General features: G+C 39.2%; 1 protein-coding gene across 1 annotated transcript in view; it reads right to left on the bottom strand.

Annotated features, from left to right (window-relative positions):
- Positions 1 to 21,340, bottom strand: part of SLCO2A1 (solute carrier organic anion transporter family member 2A1) — a 146,997-nt gene that overhangs the window by 61,331 nt on the left and 64,326 nt on the right. Inside the window, exons 2-3 of the mRNA XM_044670003.1 lie at positions 16,963 to 17,100; positions 14,007 to 14,169 (exon numbers count right to left, since the gene is read on the bottom strand). Of these exons, the coding sequence (XP_044525938.1) occupies positions 14,007 to 14,169; positions 16,963 to 17,100 (301 nt within the window). The remainder of the gene's footprint in view (positions 1 to 14,006; positions 14,170 to 16,962; positions 17,101 to 21,340) is intronic.

The following is a 21,340-nucleotide window of genomic DNA, read 5'->3' as shown; positions in this document are numbered from 1 at the left end:
TTTCTCCTGGAAGCCTTCCCCAATTCCTTTTAATTCTACTGCCTTCCCTCTGTTGTTATTTCCTATCATTCTGTAAATATCTTTCCTTGAATATATTTGCTTGTGTGATGTCTCCTGCTTTAGAATGTATGCTCCTTGAAGGAAGGACTGTCTTTTCTTCTCTTTGGATCCTCAGTGCTTAGCACAAAGCCTGGCATATAGTAGGCATGTAATAAATGCTTTTTGATTGACTGATTTGCACACCTGCTGCCCCTTGTTGTGGTGCCTCCTCATTCTTACCTCTCTTCCCTGGAGGATAGAGAAAACCACATGCATGTTGGGCATCCCCCAAACCCCTGCCTGATGGCAACTATTTCCCGTGGTTGTGCCATTCCCAGGGTTTGCCTAAGAAGAGAACTCAGAAGAAGGGAGACTGAGAGAAAGGGAAGAAAGGAGAAATCACTGTGTGGCAGCTTCTCAATTTTCAAGTCCCAAAGTGTAAATAAGTATCATGCAATAAGGAAGATACAGAAAAGACATTACTGTTTCCTGCCGTGTTCCCTACTATAATAGTAAAAAATATCAAGCTATATCATCAACACTCCTGGAAGTCTATTTTAGAATGTCTTTGTTCTCCAATACCCATTTCCTAATCCTCCTAAATTTTCCTTCTCGAAAGGTCTTCCTGTATATCCCAGGAACACCCATCAGTCAGCCCAGTGTGGGCAACTCCTAATTTCCAAACAGGTTGTTTTCCAACTGTTTGCCTGTAAAGCAGTTGGCCTTTTGGAAACTCAGCAACTGTTTTCCCATAAAAGAGCTGTAATGAGTAAAGGCTCACACATAAAAGTCAATTTTACCATAACAACTTTCTGATATTATTTAAACTATACCTCATCGCTATGTATAATGCTTTTTCTATAGGCAAAAGAATATTGATTCCCACTCAGGAATAACTCTCTTGCCTTAATAAGGGCTGACTTATCAGAGGTGGGGTCAAAAAGAAGTAGAGAATCATGGTAGTAGTGGGCACCAGTAACTTGTTAATTCTCAACATTTTCGTTACTCAAAGAATTGATGAAAAGTAGCAGATGAAAAAAAAATCATCACCAAAAGATGAATTAGTCAAATGTCTAACTTTCAAAACAGGTAGAAGAGCAGGCTCCATTTCTGAATGCTTAGAAAAGAAAATGATTGCTCCTGACAGGGAAGTTGGTGATGGATTCAAGATGCAAAATGACACATACATTTTTGGACATGAGCAATGTGAGTATTTGTTTAGCTTAACTATGTTTATTTATTACAAAGGTTTCTTGGATTTTGTTTGTAGCCAAATCATGCCTTTGTCTCATGGAGTTTTCTTTTTTCCTTTTCTATTGGGAAAAGGGAAGGGGAAGGGGGAGGGCAGAATGGGATGGGGGTGGAGTGTGCTTGCTAATTTAAAAAGAAAAAGAAAATGTATAAAGACCAAAAAGAAAAGGGAAATGTTTATTTCTAGTAATTAGCACGGGTTCATTAAGAATAAATCATGCCAGGAGGCAGCTGGGTAGCTCAGTGGATTGAGAGCCAGACCTAGAGATGGGAGGTCCTAGCTTCAAATCTGGTCTCAGACACTTCCCAGCTGTGTGACCCTGGGCAAGTCTCTTGACCCCCATTGCCCACCCTTACCACTCTTCCACCTAGGAGCCAATACACAGTAGTGACTCCAAGATGGAAGGTAAGGGTTTAAAAAAATAAAAGAATAAATCATGCCAAACTCATTTAATTTCCTTTTTAATGAATTTATGGTGGTTTACATTTATCTGTTTTAAATTCCTTCTTTAAAAGTAATATTGAGGCAGCTGGGTGGCTCAGTGGATTGAGAGAGCCGGGCCTGGAAACAGGAAGTCCTGGGTTCAAATATGACCTCAGACATTTTCTAGCTATATGACCCTGGGCAAGTCACTTAACCCCATGCCCCACCCTTACTGCTCTTATGCCTTGGAACCAATACTTAGTACTGATTCTAAGATAAAAAATAAGAATTTAAAAAAATAAATAAAGAAAAGCAATTATTTTTCTTTTTGTTTTACATCACGTTCATTTCTAGGAATTCTCCCCCTCTCCCTCACCTCCAGGTTGAATCCTCCCTTATGACAAAGAAAAATAATTTTAGCAAAAACAATCAGTGCAGTGACTCATTCTTACAATATATGCAACATTCCATAGCAGTCATATTTTGACTCTCTAGGATGAGAGAAATATATTTTGTTGTGTTTTTTCCAGCTTTTAGCCACAGGCACAACAAATTTCAACTTAAAAGTTTTTGACAAGGTTTCTCATAATATTCTTATGGACAAGATATAGCATGGTTTATGGAAAATACAGAGGATTTTGAAATCAGAGAATAGGGGCTCAAATTCCTGTCACTGCCTATCTTACCTTGAGCAAAACATTTAACTTTGCTTGGATTCAGTTTCCTCATCTGCAAAATTAGGGATCTGAACTAAAATGCTCTCTAAGATCCCTCCTAGCTCTACATCTGTTACTCTATGAGACTACAAAATGAAGAAACGTGGGTTAGAATGGTAATAGTAGTGGGTTAAATAGCAAAGCAGTGTCTCAATGTAGATCCAGACATAAATCTGTCCTTGATCCTTCTTTGTCTGATATTTTTCACTGATTTCAATGAAGACACCAAAGGTATGTTTAGCAAATATGTGGATGGTGACACAAACTGGGAGGGAATAGCCAATATATTTGAGACAGGATCAGGATTCAAAATAATCACAGAAGCTTTTTTGTTGTCAGTTGTTTTAGTCATGTTTGACTCCTCGTGTCCCTATATTGGGTTTTCTTGGCAAAGAAAATGGAGTAGTTTGCCATTTTCTTTTCCAGAGGAGTAAGGCAAACAGAGATTAAGTGACTTGTCCAGGGTCACACAGCTAGTAAGTGTCTGAGGCCAAATTTGAAGTGAGGAAGATGAGTCTTTCTGATTCCAGACTCAACACTCTATCCACTATGCCATTTAGCTTCCTCCTCAGTCGCTTGGAACTCACCAAAACCAAAAAGAAGGAAATTAACAAAATGATTCAGAGCAAAATAAACAACAATAATAAAACCTCCAATATTCATGACAATCACACAGTGAATGAAAAGAACACTAAAAAGAAGTTGAATCCTGAGTAACTAAAAAACCAATGAACATTCTATGAAAGACACAAGGAAACATGCCTTCCTCTTCATTCCAGAGAGGCAGGAGATAGCTGCTACAGAAAGTTGCCCACAATGTCAGAATTGGACACTGCACTGGATGCTTTGGCTAAATTTATTTTTGTTATAAGGGAAGATTAAAACCAGGGGTGGGAAAGAGGAGGTGGTTCCTAGAAATGACAGTGATGACAAGAGAATAATAAAATTTGAATGACTAAGGACATTGAAAAAATATTTTTAAAGGTTTTAAAAAGGAATAAATGCAATGTTCTGAGTTTAATTCCCTCTTTAACTATGAGTGTGTTAAGGTCTATCCCTGTTCCCTGAAATGTCATTATCTGAGAGACACAAATTATCCCAAGTAGTCAGTGGCATCATCAGGTGTAAGTTTTCCATACTGACAAAGATCAAATGTCCACAGATAGCACTAAGAGCTCAGTTTCATAGTGATTTACTAGTGAAGCACTTAATCCTGTCTCCCTCAGTTTTCTTATCTGTAAAATGAACTGGAGAAGGAAAGGGCAAACCATTCCATACACTCCAGTATATCCACCAAGAAAACCCCAAATGGGATCATAGAGAGTCAGACATGACTGAAAAATAGCAACAACATCCCTTCTAGCTCTAAATCTATGACTGTATGGCAGTAAACTATTCAAACTAGGAAGCTTGGAGTGGTTGAAAATTCATACATTTCATGTAAGTTATCGCATGTTCTGAGTTTCTTATATTTTTGATTTCTTATGATCAACAATATTCCATCCCCTCGAGATATCATAATTTACTCTGCCATTCCACAATCAATGGACACTAGTTTCATTTCCAACTGTTGCTACCACCAAATGAAGTGAGAGCAAAATCAAGGAAATGATAAACACAATTACTAAATAATGTAAATTAAAAAAAGCTAAAATGAAGCTCAACATTGAGGAATTATGATGCCCTATCTTGGCCCCAGAGAAAAATGGGGGAAATGCATTTTCCTTATTTCATAGGATCATAGACTTAGAGCTAGAAAGATGCATGCTAGCCATTTAGTACAACTCCTTCATTTTCCCAAAATGAATTGCCCAGTCACACAGCTAATAAGTATCTGAAGTGAGATTTGAACCTAGGGCTTCCTGATTCTAAGTTTACAGCTCTGTCCATTATGCCATATTGCCTCTTAGAGAATATCTTTGAGTACTTTTAACACTAGGCAATGTACTATCTCTTTGATGCCTGTATATTTTGCAGAGCTTGTTTTTACCCTTTCCTGTTGAGCATACCATAGGAAACCTGGTGTTTTTCTGTCATTTTTTGCTTGGTATTCTGTATCTTTTTTTCATCAAATGCATACTTAAAAATTTCCACGTTGAATTTAATTATGCTAAGTCGTCAAACTTTTTTTTTTTTGGTGTTGCTATTTTTTCTTTTTTTCCTTGTGGGCAATTGAAACAGCTTGATTAATAATAACATCCATATGTTTAATTCTTTTCATGGCTGTCTATTCCCTCCCCCTCTGGCGGTTGAATAAACCTCACCCAAGAAGGTCATGCTGCTCTGGAGAAACCTTTTTCTTGGGTACAGAATGGTATCATTTCAATTGACTGTATAGTCCTGTTGGGCTCACTTCACTGATAAGAATTGCAGAATCAGAGTTGGAGAGGACTTCAGTGGCCAACGAGATCTGGACACACTGACTTGAACAAGACACTTCCTTGCAGCTTTCCTACTAAGTGGTCATCTAGCTTTTGCCTCCAATGAGGCATAATTCACTATTTACTTGTTGTTGCTTTGACATTTCAGTCATGTCTGACTCTTCATGACCCTATTTGGGGTTTTCTTGGCAAAGATACTGGAGTGGTCTGTCATTTCCTTCTCCAGCTCGTTTTATAGATGAGGAAACTGAGGCCAAAAGGGTGAAGGGACTTGCCCAGGGTCACACAATTAGTTAAGTGCCTGAGTCAGCTTTGAACTCAGGAAGAGAGTCTTCCTGACTCCAGGCCTGGAGCTCTATGTCAGGCACTACATAGTTGCCTAAGTCAGTCCATTTCACTTTTGGACACCTCTATTCACAATGGCCATCTTCCTGATAATCAAGTCTAAATTTATCCCTTTACAAGTTCCCCTTATTACTCCTCATTTTGCCTATAGATTTCAAGTAGGAGTCAATTTTCTCTTCTGTAAGATAGCCTTTTAAATATTTAAGGATAGTAATTATGTTCCTTTAATTCCCAATCTTCTTTCTATTTATTTATTTTAAAACCCTTATCTTCCATCTTAGAATCTTAGTATTGGTTCCCAGGCAGAATAATATAAGGGCTAGGCAATGAGGGTTAAGTGACTTGCCCAGGGTCACCTATCTAGGAAGTATCTAAAGCCTGATTTGAACCCAGGACTTCTCATCTCTGGGCTTGGCTCTCAATCCATAGAGCCACCTAGCTGTTTCTACACAAATCACTTCTAAACAGAATCAGACCATGATTCCTTAGACTACTTCTCTTCCCCTGTAGCCTCCTGATGCTGCCAACATCCTTCTACCACCACATGCTCCTCCATTTTGTGAGTTCCTCTCCATTGGAGAAGACACCTATACCAGCTGTGCCTCCGCCCCTGACTCTATCTAGACCCTCATGTCCCTGGAAGCCCCCTTCCTCAGCTCCTCAGTTCTCTGACTGCAACTCAGGTCTACCTGCCTCTTAGTCCAAGGCACATATGCAATTAGTACAAGGTTCCACTGGAAGCAGAATCCAAGTGTTTCGAATATCTTGGATGAAAGAAAAAGGACTCTTGGGTTGCATGGTAACATTTATTGTGTTTCTTTCCTTTACTAATTTCTTAATTCCCCACAAAATAAAACCCTTGGCATTGTGTGCTGCTGTTTACCCTGGAGAAATTCACAGAGCTTCCTGCCTATGGCTCATCCATTGTCTCTGTGCAGATTTTCCTCAAGTTTTTGGTCTTTAGACTTTTTATAGATTACAGCCCATCTTACCAGATAACTAATTTCCAAAGTCTTTTCTCTTATCTCCTTCAATAAACTGGTGTCATGCTGCCTGGTTTCCTGCCCAAGGAAACTTTTTTTTATCTTTGGAGCCCTTCAGGAATCATTTCAAGATTTTACTAGGTCATCCCATTGAGCTGGACCTGTTAAAATTTCCCAGATAGTTTTTGTTGGTTTATTTTCAACATTAGCAACCATTATTTTTTCAACAAGATCTTTCTTATTTCTGGAATGTCCCCACCCCTTTCAATATTGGGTTATCATGACTTTTCCACTTATTCTGCTAGACAGACTGCTTCTCAGAAAAACAAACAGGAGTTCAACAAAGGATAATGAGATTGGTGAGTGATATTAATGAATGACCAGAACCACTAGGGACTCAATAGTCAAGTCAGCAAGTTAAGCATCTACTATGTGCCAAGCACTGTGCTAAGTGCTGGGGATACAAAGACAGATAAAAAATAGACCTTGCAGTCAAGATCTCACAGTCTAATCAGGAAAGACAACATGGAAACAACCTTATACAAACAAGGTAGATAGATACAAGATAAGGTGGAGATAATCTCAGAGGAAATGCACTGAGAAGGATGGGAAAGGCTTCTTATGGAAGAGATTTTACTTGAGCCTTGAAGGAAGCCAGGGGAGCCAGGAGATACAGGATGGGGAGGGAGAGAACTGCAGGCATGGGGGCCTACTTAGTGAGAATGCTCAGTCAAGGGATGGAATGCTTGGGGATGTTATAGCAAGTTAGGGACACCTAGATGGTACAGTGGATAGAGCACTCACCTGGAGTCAGGAAGACTTGAGTTCAAATTCTGCTTCAGACACTAGCTATGCGACCTTGGGCAAATCACTTAACCCTGTTTACCTCAATTTCCTCACTTATAAAATAATCTGGAGGAGGAAATGGCAAACCCCTTCAGTATCTTTGTCAAGCAAACCCCAAATGGGTTCACAAAGAATTCTCAACTAAGCAACAAAGATCCCTGTCAGTTCCAAACCTTTGGACATGACTGAACAATAACAAGATAGCAAATTACATGCTTAATTGAGGGTTTTTCAAAATCCTTTCCTTCTGTTCTGCATCTTTGAATTTTGGTATCCATGTGAGTAAATTGAAGATAATTCTTTATAACTCTCTAAATCTGTCTACATTGAAGGCTTTTTCAAACTATTGACAGAATGTAAAAGATTCTGTCAGTGGTAGTTGTCCTCACAAAACAGCCCTTTTATCAGATATTTCTAGGGTTGACTTCTGGAGATGGTTGGCATTTTCTGTGAAGTCTTCCCCTGCGCACCAGTATCTTAAGATACTACACTTGGGCACTGTCCTTTCCTCTCTCTTCTCCAAAATTTCTTTTTCTTTTAACCCTTGCCTTTTGTTTTAGGATTAACTGTTTGTATTGGTTCTAAGGCAGAAGAGAGGTAAGGGCTATGCAGTGGGGGTTAAGGGACTTGCCCAGGGTCACACAGCTAGGAAGTGTCTGAGGCCAGATTTGAACCTAGGACCATCTGTCTCTTCTCTATCCACTGAGCAATCTAGCTGCCATATTCTCTCCCAAATTTCAAGGAACCAGAGAACTCTCTGGATGTGGAGATCGTAATGTAGGGTCTATGGCCTTATTTTTTTTCCTCTTTTAAAATTTTTTTTAATTTAAATTTTGAATATTTTCTCCTAGTTACATATTTCATGTTCTTTCCCTCTCCCCCAAACCCTCCTAACCCCCCTTAGCTGATGTACAATTCCACTGGGTTTTACATGTATCATTGATCAAGATCTAATTCCATATTATTGATAATTGGACTAGAGTTATCATTTAGTGTCTATATCCCCAATAATATCCCCAACAGCCCATATGTTCAAGCGGTTGTTTTTCTTCTGTGTTTCTCCTCCCACAGTCCTTCCTCTGAAAGTGGCTAGTTTTCTTACTCATAAGTATGACCTTATTTTTTAAATGGATAACTTTCAATATAATTAGTGTCCTGTGTAATCCTATATGTTTTATTTTACATATTTAGAAACATTATTTTGATAATGGATCCATAGGCTTCACCAGACTGCCAAAGGGGTCTAGAACTCAAAAAACTTAAGAACTTCTGCTCTAGTTGGATGCCTGGACATCCTCTGGGGACAGTCCAGTGATTACCCAGAATTTTGGTTCTTAGGAATAACTCTTCTTCATCTGAGAGACACTAACCTCCACTATTGTTAGAACTGTATAACATTTGATACAAATAAAGCTAAGCCCAGCTATTTTGACTAGTTGTTCCTCAGGGAAACCAGGAGGAGGAAGCCATGCCTGCTTTTACCACTTCCCAAAGTCCTCCTGTCAAGTCAGAGAGTTTAGTTCAGAGCATAAAATGCAGAAGATTTCCCTCCTGGGTGGGCCTGAAGACCTTGAAAAATCTACCATTCCCAGATGAGAAGTCAAGTAATTGTTTTCAGAAGCCCTTCCCTACAAGAGACTTTGTGTTGGAATGAAGATGAGAACATAATGTGGACCCATCGTAACCCAGGAACCCAGATTAAATCAAAATAGAATCTTCAGGAAGGTGTGCTGGTATGTGACTGAAACCCCAGCAGAATGGATCCTCACTGGCCTTCCTGAATGCTCCCAAATACCCAGATGATTCCTCTAGCATGCTCTTCAGTGAGACTTGGGAGTCAGGCAGGTCTGAATGCCAGTCCTGCCTTAGACACTTTATTAAGCTGTAGTATCCTGGACAAGTTATTTAATATCTCTTAGTCTCAATTTCCTCATTTGTAAAATGGGGGTCCATCTATCTCATGGGGTTGTTGTGAGGACCAAATGAAATAACATGTATAATAAGGTGTCCTTGTCATCCCTCAAACAAGACACCCCATCTCCCATTTCCTGATCATTGCTACCAGCTGTCCCCATCCCTGGAACACTCTCCCTCTTCATCTGCACCTTCTGGAAACTTCAGGTCTTAACTAAAATCCCCACTTGTACAGATTTTTCCCAGTTCTCCTCAAGTTTAATGCCCTTCTGTTATTACTTCCAATTTATTCTCTTTATAACTTGTTTATATAGTTATTCGAATGTTGTCTTCTTCATTAGGCTGAGTTCTTTGAGAGCAGGGACTGTCTTCTATTGTTCTTTATTTTCCCAGAGCTTAGCGCAGTGCCTGGCATACAGTAGAAAGTCTTGTTTCTGACTGACAGAGAACCAGGGATGGATTCTTGTATCTTTACCTCTCATTCCCGGTCTCTGAACCTTGGTTTTATTGCCCACAAAACAGGGGCTTGGTCTGTGTGATCTCTGAGATCTCTCTCAGTGCTAACATCTGAGACCTACATATAGTTCTATGGGCTTGTCCTAGGAGGGGCACGAGCCATGCCCTATTTGCTCTGGAGTAGTCCAAGATCCTCGTCATAGTGGGGGACTGGTTTGTCCTGTGATTAATGATCTAAGATCTGACATCACAGAGCCAATGGATTTAGAGCCATAGGGAACCTTAAAGGTTATCTAATCATAAGATCATAGGGCTTGAGCCAGAAGGGGCAATCAGAAGTCATCTGTTCCAATCCTGTCATTTTAAGATAAGGAACTGAGGCCCAAAGATGTCAAAAATTTGCCCAAAGCAAATAGGTAATAAGGGGGAAAGGGCAGGATCAAACCCAATCCCTTCAATACCAAATCCATTACTCTTTCTTATTCACTTCACTCCATCTTCCTTTTAAGGTACTCAGTGTAAGGCTAGGTGCACTGGTCTGGTGATGCTTCTTAAGCAATGTGTAGAAGACCCATTTCCCCAGGATAGAATGTCTCTCTCCTACAGACAGAATATCTAGAATGTTTCAGTTGTGTCCAGCTCCTTGTGATCCCATTTGGTATTTTTTTGGGTGGTGGGGGGGTGGTAAAGATATTGGAGTGATTTGCCATTTCCTCCTCCAGCCCATTTTACAGATGAGGAAACTGAGGCAAACAGGGTTCAGTGATTTGGCCAGGATCACACGACTAGCAAGTATATGAGGATGGATTTGAACTTAGGTCTTCCTGACTCCAGACCCAGCCCTCTATCCACTGTGCCACCTAGCTGCCCTGCCCTTACAAGTATAATCTAGCAAAACAAACCCATGCATTGGCCATCCCTTCAAGTGTCCAGCTCATTCTAAACCCAGAGTCGTTCTGCTGAGGAATGCTTCCATATCAGTACTCTAAGCACATGATGGGACACTAACACTCTCATTTTACAGGTCCAGAAACTAAGGGGGAAAATAACTTGCCTAAGGCCATTCAGCTCGTTGATTGTAGAATCAGGAATGAAGCTTGTCTGTGGACTCACATGACTGTACCCGCTGCACATTTATGAACTTTGCCCTGAGTTGGTGTCACCTAATTCTGGAGGCTTTACTTAATCAGTTAGGGGCTTCTAGGCTCCATCTTGAGCATGACAGGACACTTTTATCAAAAATCAAGGAGGAATGGGGTAGGTGTGAATGGAAAGCAGAAGACTTAAAAAGGAAGAATAAATCATTTGCTTCATCCTAGCCAATAGTCTCAGTGTCATTCTTCACCCCAAGACTGACCGATTCAGGCTTTGGTTCTCTTCTAATGGGGAAACTAACAATCTGTCTTAAGACTTAAAAGCACTCCCCCCAAAATACTTCAAAGAACAGCAGGAACAGAACCAATAGTTCATATTTTGTTGCTGTTCAGACATTTTCCGTTATGTTTGACTTTTTGTGACCCCATTTGGAGTATCTGGTCAAAGATACTAGAGTAGTTTGCCATTTTCTTCTCCAGTTCATTTTACAGGTGAGGTTCCGGATTAAGATGGCGGCAGAGTAAGAAGCAGCTCTTAACCTCTCCTGACAAAAACACACAAAACTCCTCAAGGGGACATAAAAACAAGTCCAGACGAACGGAGGAACCCCCACAACAGGGCACCGCGTGGAAGGTACGTGGAATCGAGGCATTTCCATGCTATAAAGGGGTGAAACAGCCCTCACGAAATCGTGGGCTGAGCAACCACCCCACCCCCACCCCTCCACACACAACATCTATAGCTCCGAAGCCAGCTAAAAAGAAATAGAGCAAGTTTGGGGCACCCATCGAGTCATTGGCAGCTCCAGGGCCTGTTCCTGAGAGCAGCAAGACTTAGGACCCCCATTAAGCCAAAAAACGCAGGCGAAATCTGAGCGCGGGAGCAGGACGCAGGGCGCAGAGCGCAGGCTGAGAACGCAGGCACTGAGGAGGCGTGGGTGGAGGCAGACACAACAAGGAACTAAAGCCTAAGTGGGGAACCAGTGTGGATGGGTATACGACTGTGGAAGCAGCGCCTTGAGACTTGTAAAGGAACCTCCGGCAGAGGATCAAGCAAGGGGGTCCACCAGGGGGCTTGACCTTGGAAAAAACCAGAACTCAGACCTCAGGAGCCAATAGACCTCGGACAGACACTGAGCGCGAGGATAAACCTGAGAAGCTGCTGGGCTAACGATGGCTACCCAGTCTCAGGAAGCTCAGAAGAGAAAGAATAACAACAAGAAAAAGAAGCCTTTAACACTTGACAGCTTTTACACAGAGAAAATCCAGACAACCGAGCAAACAGAGGAGGAGAACAAACAAGCATCCGGACCCTCCTCAAATAAGGAAAACTCCTCACAAGCTATGGAAGAGTTCAAAACTGAGATTTTGAGGAAAATGGAAGAGATCTGGCAAGAAAATAACTGTTTAAAAGGTAGAATCATGCAATTGGAAAGTGAGGTTCAGAAATTGAACACCAGAAATGACCAGATTGAAAAGGAATACCAGAAGATTATGGCTGAAAACTGAAAGATTATAGCCGAAAATCAATCCCTAAAGGCTAGAATTGAGCAAGTAGAAACTAATGATCTCTCAAGACAACAAGAACAAATAAAACAAAGCCAAAAGACTGAAAAAATAGAAGGAAACATGAAATATCTCAATGAGAGAGTGACAGACCAAGAAAACCGGTCTAGAAGAGACAATTTGAGAATAATCGGTCTTCCAGAAAAACCAGAAATTAATAGAAACCTGGACTCCATACTAACAGAAATAATTCAGCAAAATTGCCCTGAAGTCCTACAACAAGAGAGCAATATAGACATTGAAAGGATTCATAGAACACCTGCGGTATTCGATCATTTTACAGGTGAGGAAACCAAGGCAAAGAAGGTTAGGTGACTTGCCCAGGGTCATATGACCAATAGGTGCTTGAAGCTAGATTTGAACTCAGGGTGGTGTTCTATCCACTGTACCTTAAGACTTATAAAGTCAGAAAACCCAAGTTCAAATCCATCCTCTATTAGTTGACACAGTGGAATAGAACACTCAGCTCCCTGAACTCAAATTTAACCTCAGATATTGCTAGCTGTGTGAACATGGGCAAGTCACATAGCCTCTTTCTGCCTCAGTTTCTTTCATTGTAAAATGGGGGTAATTCTTAGGGTTGTTACGAGGACCAAATGCAGTAATTTTTGTAAATCATATAGCCTGGCACATAATAGGTGCAATATAAATCTTTATTCCCTTATTATTCACTAACTGTGTGACTTTGGGTAAATCACCTAATTTCCTTGGTTCTCAGTTTCCTCAGCTATAAAATTATGAGATTAGACTAAATGAGGTCCCTTCCAGCTCTAAATCTAAAACTATAATCTTAACCTGTTGTGACTTGACAACCTTTTTAGGCAGATAGAATGTGGGTCATGCCCAATTGGAGGAACATAGATTTAGAACTGGACCCAAGGGTCTTAGAGACCAGCAAATTCAACTCTGTTATCTTAAAGATCAGTAAATTGAGGCATATAGGTTAAAGTATGTTGCTCAGAATCAGAGCTAGAAAAATGTCAGAAGCAGGATTTGAACCTAGATCTTCCTGACTATAAGCAGGGGTTCTGCCCTCTATAGTGAACTGTCTCAAATGTAACCAGTAGAAGCATTATTATTCTCCCTTTTCAGATGTGGAAATTGAATCTCAGAAACAATAAACTAGCTAGTCAAATAAGAGAGATATTTATAACTCCAAACTCAGCATTTGGGACTTTAGAAATAGTGATAGGGATTGGTCCTGTGATTTCAGTGGAATAGGGAATTCCCTTGTGAAGGAACTCCCTTTACAAAGCAGATCAGTCAGCACCTTTTCTGCATCTTGGAATCAGAGAGGTGCCCTAGAGCACAGAGTGCTTGCATCACTTGCCAGAGGTCACACATCAGTCTGTCTCAGAGGCAAGATTTGAATTCAATTCTTCCAGACTTTGAGATTAACTCTCTACCCTCTACAGTAATGGTTTTTAACTTTTTTTGTGTAATCGGCGCCTCTGAAAGTATGATGAATCCCTTTTGCAGAGTAATGATTTTAGTTGCACAAAATAAAATACATAGGATTGCAAGGGAAACCAATATATTATATAGTTATCAAAATGGTTTTTAAAACAAGGTTCAGAACACCTGCTCTATATTTTACTGCCTTTTATTCTTTTCACTATACAAAATACATTTTGGGTTTAAAAGAATTTTTAAAAGTCAGCTCATGACTGACTTCCTTTTGATCCAAAATGGTGTTTTCTTGGCAAAGATACTGGAGTGGTTTGTTATTTTCTTCTCTGGCTCATTTTACAGATGAGGAAACTGAGGCAAACAGGGTTAAGTGACCTGCCCAGGGCCAAAGAGCTAGTATGTGTCTGAGGCTGGATTTGAACTCTATCCACTGTCCAATCTAGTTGCTTATCTATGTATTTTATGGCCCTGAAATAATCTTTAAAAAATGCTATGGTTGGATTAGAGTTTGCTTCCACAGGAAATGGGTATCATAGATCTCTGGGGATAGATTTGGGAGTTTGAGGGAGAAAGTTACTTACCCACACTGATATCAGAATACTGGTATGGTTCTGAAAGGAAGTGAGGGAGAGTGAGAAGGAAAGCTCCTGTGGCCAGCAGGAGGCCCCCAATGCCGATGACCCTGGGCCGGTGGACACGGCTGCCAAAGTAACTGACGAAGATGATGAGGGTAGCATTACTGATCTGTGGAGGAGAGCAGAGAACATCATGTGAGATCAGAGCCACTCAGGCTTAAGTGATGGAAAAGGAAAGATCTTCTTATGTGTACCCAAAGGTCTTAAGTCAGAGGTCAGTCAACATGTCATCAAGTGTCTTAGTACTTAGTATGGGCTAAGCACTAATACCAAGAAAAACCAAATAGTTCCTGTTTTCAAGTTCCTGTTTTCACATTCTACTAGGGGATACAACATTTCTAGAAATAGATACATAATAGTAGCTAACATTTTGATAGCATTTAATCTGGTACTGGCTAAGAAATAGGGCAGTGGATCAATAGAATAGATTAGGTACACAATATACAGTAGTAAATGACCAGACCTACTGTTTGATAAAACCCAAGATTCAAACGTTAGGAGTAAGAACTCACTATCTGACAAAAATTTCTGGAAAAACTAGAAAATGATTGAGTAGAAATGGGCTTAAACCAATATCTCACATCATATACCAAGATAAGGTTAAAATGGATAGCCTAGCCATTAATAGTGATATTATAGGTAAATTAGGGAACATAGAAAAATGCACACATCAGATCTATAGATAAGAGACAAGTTTATATCCAAATAAGAAAAAGAGGGTATTACAGAAAATAAAATCGATAATTTTGATTACATGAAATTAAAAGGGTTTTGTATAAACAAAGCCAATGCAGCAAAAATTAGAAGGAAAATAGGAAATTGGAAGGGAAGTTGCAACAAAATTTCTTAGATAAAGGACCCATTTCTCATATAGGGAACTGAGTCAAATTTATTTAAAAAATAAATAAAAGTCATTCTCAGTTGACAAATGGTCAAAAGATATGAACAGGCATTTTTCAGAAGAAGAAATCAGTTATCAATAACCACATTAAAAAATGCTCTAAATTTCTACTGATTAAAGAAATGTAAATCAAAACAACCCTAAGGTACCACTTTATACCTATCAGATTTGGTTAACATGACAAAAATGGAAAACGCCAAATTCTGGAGAGAATATGGAAAAATTGGGACACTAATACACTGTTGATAGAGTTATAAACTATTTAACCATTCTGGTGAATAATTTGGAACTATGCCCAAAGGGCTTTATGCATATCCTTTGACTAGGAAATACCATTATTAGGGCTGACTTCCAAAGAGTTGGAAGAAAAGGGGAAATGATCTAGTTATGCAAATATATATATGGCTTCTCTTTTTGTGGTAGCAAAGAATTGGAAATCGAGAGGATGCCCATCAATTAGGGAATGGCTACACAAATTGTTGTATATGATTGTGACAGAATACTATTGTGCAATGAGTTCCAGAAAAATCTGGGAAAATTTATATGAATTCAAGCAAAGTGAAGTAAGCAGAACTAGGAAAACACTAAACACAGTAACAGCAATGTTATAAGGATTATCAACTGTAAAAGACTTAGCTACTCTGATCAAGACAATGATCTAAGACATTTCCAAAGGATCTATGATGAAAAATGTCATTCACCTCGAGAGAGAGAACTGATGAATTCTGAATACAAACTGAAGCACATTTTTTCACTTACTTTATTTTTCTTCCTTTTTTTGCAACATGGGCTAATATTTAATATAATGTTTTGCATGATTTCACATCGTAATTGATATCATCTTGCTTGCTTTCTCAATGGGTGGGGAAGGGGCTAAATGGAGGGAAAGAATTGGAAACTCAATTTTTAAAAAACTTAATGTTAAAATAAAGTCTCTATATATACATGTATATATAAAGTTATATGTTGAATTTATTATGTACTTTAAAAGAAAAACAAGGGTAAGAGAACTGGGTGGGAGAGGAAGGGTGGCCACAAGGTATTATTTTTTTATTGTTGTCATTCAGTCATTTCAGTTCTATCAGATGCTTTGTGACCCCCTTTGTTTTTTTTTCTTGGCAAAGATACTGTAGTGGTACAGATGAGGAAACTGAGGCAAACAGGGTTAAGTTATTTGCTCAAGAACCCAGAGCTAGTAAGTGTTTGAGGCCAGATTCAAACTTAGGAAGATGAGTCTTCCTAACTCCAGACGAAGCAGTACTTACTGCATTACCTAGCTGCCCCCACAGGGATGTTCTCTCCACAAAAAAATAGAAGGAAAGGGGAAAAAAGGATCTCTGAAGCATTATCCTAAAATGCACAGAAACAGGAAGCCAGAAGGAAATACAAACTGGACATCTTTGAAAATTACATGTTAAATTAATTTCAAAATTAAAAATAAAATCAAGTTACACTTGAGAGAAATGTTATGTATAGCTCTTTTTTCTATTTTCCATATAGACCTTTCTACCTTGTATTATAGACCTATTTTGCATAAAGAAATGCTCATTTTATTTGGTGTTTGTTAAATTCATAATAAATAAAAAATTTTAAAGTAAGATTCCCTTCCAACTGTACATATATATATATATATGAGATGGACCAGATGATCATGGAATCATGGAAAAAAGCATCTCATTTGATTATAACTCTGCTATTTACGATCTATGTGTTTTGGGTCATGTCTTTTCATCTCTTTGGACCTCAGTATCTTCTCAGGATAAAGTGAGGTAATTAGATTATATGATCTATGAGGTCATGTCCTGATCTAGAGTTCTGATATACTCTCTAATATCCCGTCTAGTCCTAATATTCTTGCCAGCATTCATTAGGAAGCCATTGTCACTATTCTTGTGAGGTATCTAATGGGGCTGAATGCCCATGCCCAATTCCATCTTCCTTCCTCCTGCTCAGTTCCTCCCAATATCCTTGGCCATAGGTCCAGGGCAAGTGAGCACTTACTTCATTTAAACTGGAGATAAAGCCAGAAGAGAAGCTGGAGAGTCCAAAACGCTTCTCAATGGTGCTGAGACTGCTCTTGAAGTAGGCACTGTAGAGGAGCTGGCACAACTGTAGGAGCCCATGGCAGAGCACAAACACCTGTCAGAGAGAGAATATACAACTACAGGTCAGTCATTTACATCCTTGAATGATTCCATCCCCAGCCTCCTCTGGCTCTGAGCTTCCTCAACCCACCATGGACAGAAACTTGGCCTGGGAGACCAGTATTGCCAATAATTAAGTGATTGTGGGCATTTAAGCTTTCTGGGTTTGGTTTTCCTCACCTATAAGAAATGGAACTGGGGGACCTCTAAAGTTACTTCAAGCTCTAAGGTATAGTGATAGCTACCCTCCTATTCCAAAGGTCAGCAGAAGAGCCCTTGCCCAAGCATTCTGGATCTTGGGTCTGGTATAGACCAAGAGGAGAGAAACTAAAATGATCATCAACCCGCAAAGAAAAGTAAGCAGAGTTGAAGATATATAAGAAGACAGTAGGTGTTCAGCTATTATTTTCTATTTAAAAAATAAACCTTCAAAATATATATATAAGAAATCTCAACAAAAAAGTGATAAATAACAAAATATATAAACTCTAAAAGACAAACTATTTGTATTTTGATAAAAGGATAAAAATAAATGCACATAAATAAAATGAAATAATACTTTATTTTTTTTCTATGTTGTTCTTTTACTTCCTGCTATTTTCTAGAATAGAATAAACACTTAACAAAGTTCCAGTTAGGTAGGTGAGTAATTAAGCTAGAGATGAGATGAGTTCTGGAATCCAGTGATAAAGTACCATATTGAATCCTCCTGGCAATCTCAGGGGCCCAAAGTGATTCTCCCACCTCCATTAGCAGAAGTATTATTCCTAGCCTATCACACACTGTCTAGAGAAGGATACTTTAATTCTTTTATATCTTGGACCCCTCTGGCAGTTTGCTGAAGCCAATTATAAAAATCATGTTTTTAAATGCATAAAAGAAAATACACAAGTTTACAAAGGAAACCCATTATATTGAAATACAGTTACCAAAATGTTTTTAAAGACCATCAAGTTCATGGACTCCAATATAAGAATCCCCCGATTTAGAGGATTTAGAGGAGATGAGGATGAATGAAGTTTTGGTACAAAGACATTGATAGGAGCTTTTTTTTTTTGGTGTTAAAAAAAGGAAATTAAATTGGGCAATATTCAAGGTTAATCTTTGAAAATAAGGGGTGTCTGCCAGAGATAATGGGAAAATGTTGCATTTTGTAATTCAAAAGTTGTCTTTTCAACAGTTAAGTTGTCTTTCCTGCAGAACTGGCATCTCAAATGAACTAATTACTGTAATATCTCCATGTTCTTTTCATTCCAAATCTTAGCTTCACTCCTCTTCAGTACTCCTCATTCCAAAGTATAGGGTCAAAGCCAAGCATTCTATGTTGCCTCTCCCATCCTGACAAGGGAAATGCTTAGAACAGCCAGTTCTGGGCTCCTAGGTATGCTTGCTCTAACAGCAAGCTTGGAGGCTTTCACAGATGGCCATTTCTGTTAGGTACTAGAACAGAAAGGAATTTCTGCCTCATGAAGGGGGAAGAAGGGGAATAAACATTTATATGGTATGGCTGATGCTGTATTAAGTGCTTTACAAATATATCATTTGACCCTCTTAACGACTCTGGGAGATGGATGCTATTATTCCCATTTTATAGTTGAGGAAACTTAGACAAATAGAGGTTAAATAACTTGCTTAGGGTCACACAGCTAGTAAGTGAGGCTGGACTTAAACTAGGTCTTTCTGACTCCAACTCCAATACTCTATCCACTGTGCAATCTTCCGGCTTCCATGACTGTTACAATGCCCTAACAATTTCAAACAAGCTTGTTTTAAAGTACTTTTACCATGTTCCGACCTCATCTCTAAATTTTCCCTCTTATTAAGGTATTAACTTAAAAATTAATTTTTATTGTATTTTATTTTTTAATAAACAAAAATTTATTTTTCCTCCCTCCCATCATTGCTATCAGCCTCCAAGAAAGAAAGACAAAAAGGAAGGAAGTAGGGAAAGAGGGAAGATGGGAATGAGAGAAGAGGGAAGGAAAGGGAAAGAGAGAAAGACAGGAGGGAGAAAGAAAGGGAGGAAAGAAAGGAAGGAAGGAAGAAAGCAATTTCTTGTAACAAATATGTATGGTCAAAGAAAACAAATTTGCTCATTGGCTATGTTAAAAAAATGTGACTCATTCTGCACTTTGAATCCCTCACCTCTTTATGAAGAGGTGAAAAGCATACTTCAACATTAGCCCTATGTTGGACGATGATTATATCCCCACAATTATTTGTTTTCATAATATTGATATTATAATATTATATAATTATTATATAATATTATAACATTATATAATAATTTATATAATATATAAATTATTCTGGTTCTCATTTCACTCTGTATCAGTTCACATAAGTATTTTTGTGACTCTTTGAAATCATCTGCTTCCTCATTTATCTCAACAGAATAGCATTCTATTACATTCTCATACAAAAGTTCAATCATTTCCCAATTGATGGGCCTCCTTTAATTTCCTTTTTTAACACCAAAAAACAAAAAAACCTCCTATCAATATCTTTGTACCAAAACCTCATTCATCCTCATCTCCTCCTCATCTGTGATTCAAGTAAATCAAAGCAAATCTGATTAATCTTGGCTTTATTTCTGTTTTCCTCTCATTCTTAAAACTATGTCCAAATTTCAGCTCTGTCACTACCTGTGTGACCTCAGGTACATCATTTAACTTACTTGGGCCTGTGTTGCCTCTCAGTGACTTCTAAGGTAAAGAAACACCTGGAGAAGTACAGAGGAACAGGACACAGTGGGTCAACCACTTTATTGAGCCTCTGTCTATCTGGCATGGAGGCTCAATAAAGATAGACCTAGATACTTGAAATGAATTCAAACTTTTACGAAAACTTCACAAAAAGACTACACTGCAGAGGAACACTACGCACAGAGATCAGACATTGATGTGAAGTGGACAAGGAGAGATGCTGAATATATGGGCACTGTGCAATAAAGCAAACAGACCGATGCTACAGTCACTGGGCCAATCAACCCCCAGGATACAGAACACAGCACTGTGGTTGGTCACCTTTCATTCCCTCAGCCAATAGTGTGCCGTGTATAATCTCACACTGACAAACTTGGGCAAGCAGTAGTGGTGTATTGCATTTCCAATGTGTATAGTACAGTATTCATCCACAAAATCCCGTGACACAGGGAAAACTCTGAGATACAGATTTAGTTTTTTTTAAACTCATGATACAGTGAAACTGCAATAAGTGAACTGTGATACAGTGAGGGATGACTGTATTAGTAAAGCATTCTGTAAATTCTAAATCATTAAATAAATGCTAGCTTCAAAAACACTTCTACTTTTCCCTCTCAGAATGGTAGCAGCCCAATTTGTTGTTTCTGATAAGGCAGGAATTCCTTCCTAAGTCCCTTTCCATCTCAAGTTTTCCCCAAGCATAGAAGCTGTCTTCACCACAGTCCTTGGCATTCTTAAATGGTCCAGTGTCAGCTAAATGACCCAAAAAGTCATGGGACCTTCCCATCTGACCTGCAACTAAAACTTTTTCTTTGTGTTTTCTCCCCATTTTGAAATGAGTTTCTTAAGAACAGTTGCTGGCTTGATTTCTATTTCTATCTCCAGTACTTCTCACATTATAAGTGCTTAATAAATATTCATTCATTCATGTACACCAGGGAATTCAGAATTTGGCTTGATCAGCTTCTTTGAAACATAGGGAAGGATTCAGGTTCTCAGGCCAGTCCAAGAAAATGGATCAAGAGACAAGACTTCCCTTCCAGTCCCTCCAAAGTCCTTAAAATCTTCCTGACTCTAGAAGGAAAATAGAAGCTGTTCTAAGGAAGTAGTGTCTTTGGAAGGGCAAGAAGTGAAGAGGGATTAAATGAATGTGGGAATGTGTGTGTAGCCAGGGAGCAGGGAGCAGTTTGTATCAGGAGATGGTAGGAAAGAATGAAAGCATATGAGGAACTATAGGAGGCTGAGCTCTTTATCATTCTAATAGACCCTGACTTCCAGAACCTGAGAGACACTATCCCAATGATGGTGAACCTTTTAGAGATGGAGTGCTGGGCCCTGCCCACCCCGGACCTGGTAGAACAAATGCCATGCCCCTCCCCCCCACCAAGTGCCAGGGCATGCTGGGCGCCCCTCTTTACCCCACACAGGGGGAAAGCCTCCCATTGGCTGCTGGGCAGAGGGGCAAAGGATGTGAAAAAATGTCATTAGGTGTAGTAGGGAGGGGGAGGGGAGCATTTCTGCACGAGTCTC

This window comes from Gracilinanus agilis, chromosome 3, assembly GCF_016433145.1.
Source record: "Gracilinanus agilis isolate LMUSP501 chromosome 3, AgileGrace, whole genome shotgun sequence".
Classification (NCBI taxonomy): Eukaryota; Metazoa; Chordata; class Mammalia; order Didelphimorphia; family Didelphidae; genus Gracilinanus; species Gracilinanus agilis.
The sequence above is the reverse complement of the archived record's forward strand: the minus strand, read 5'-3'. Positions and strand labels throughout refer to the sequence as shown.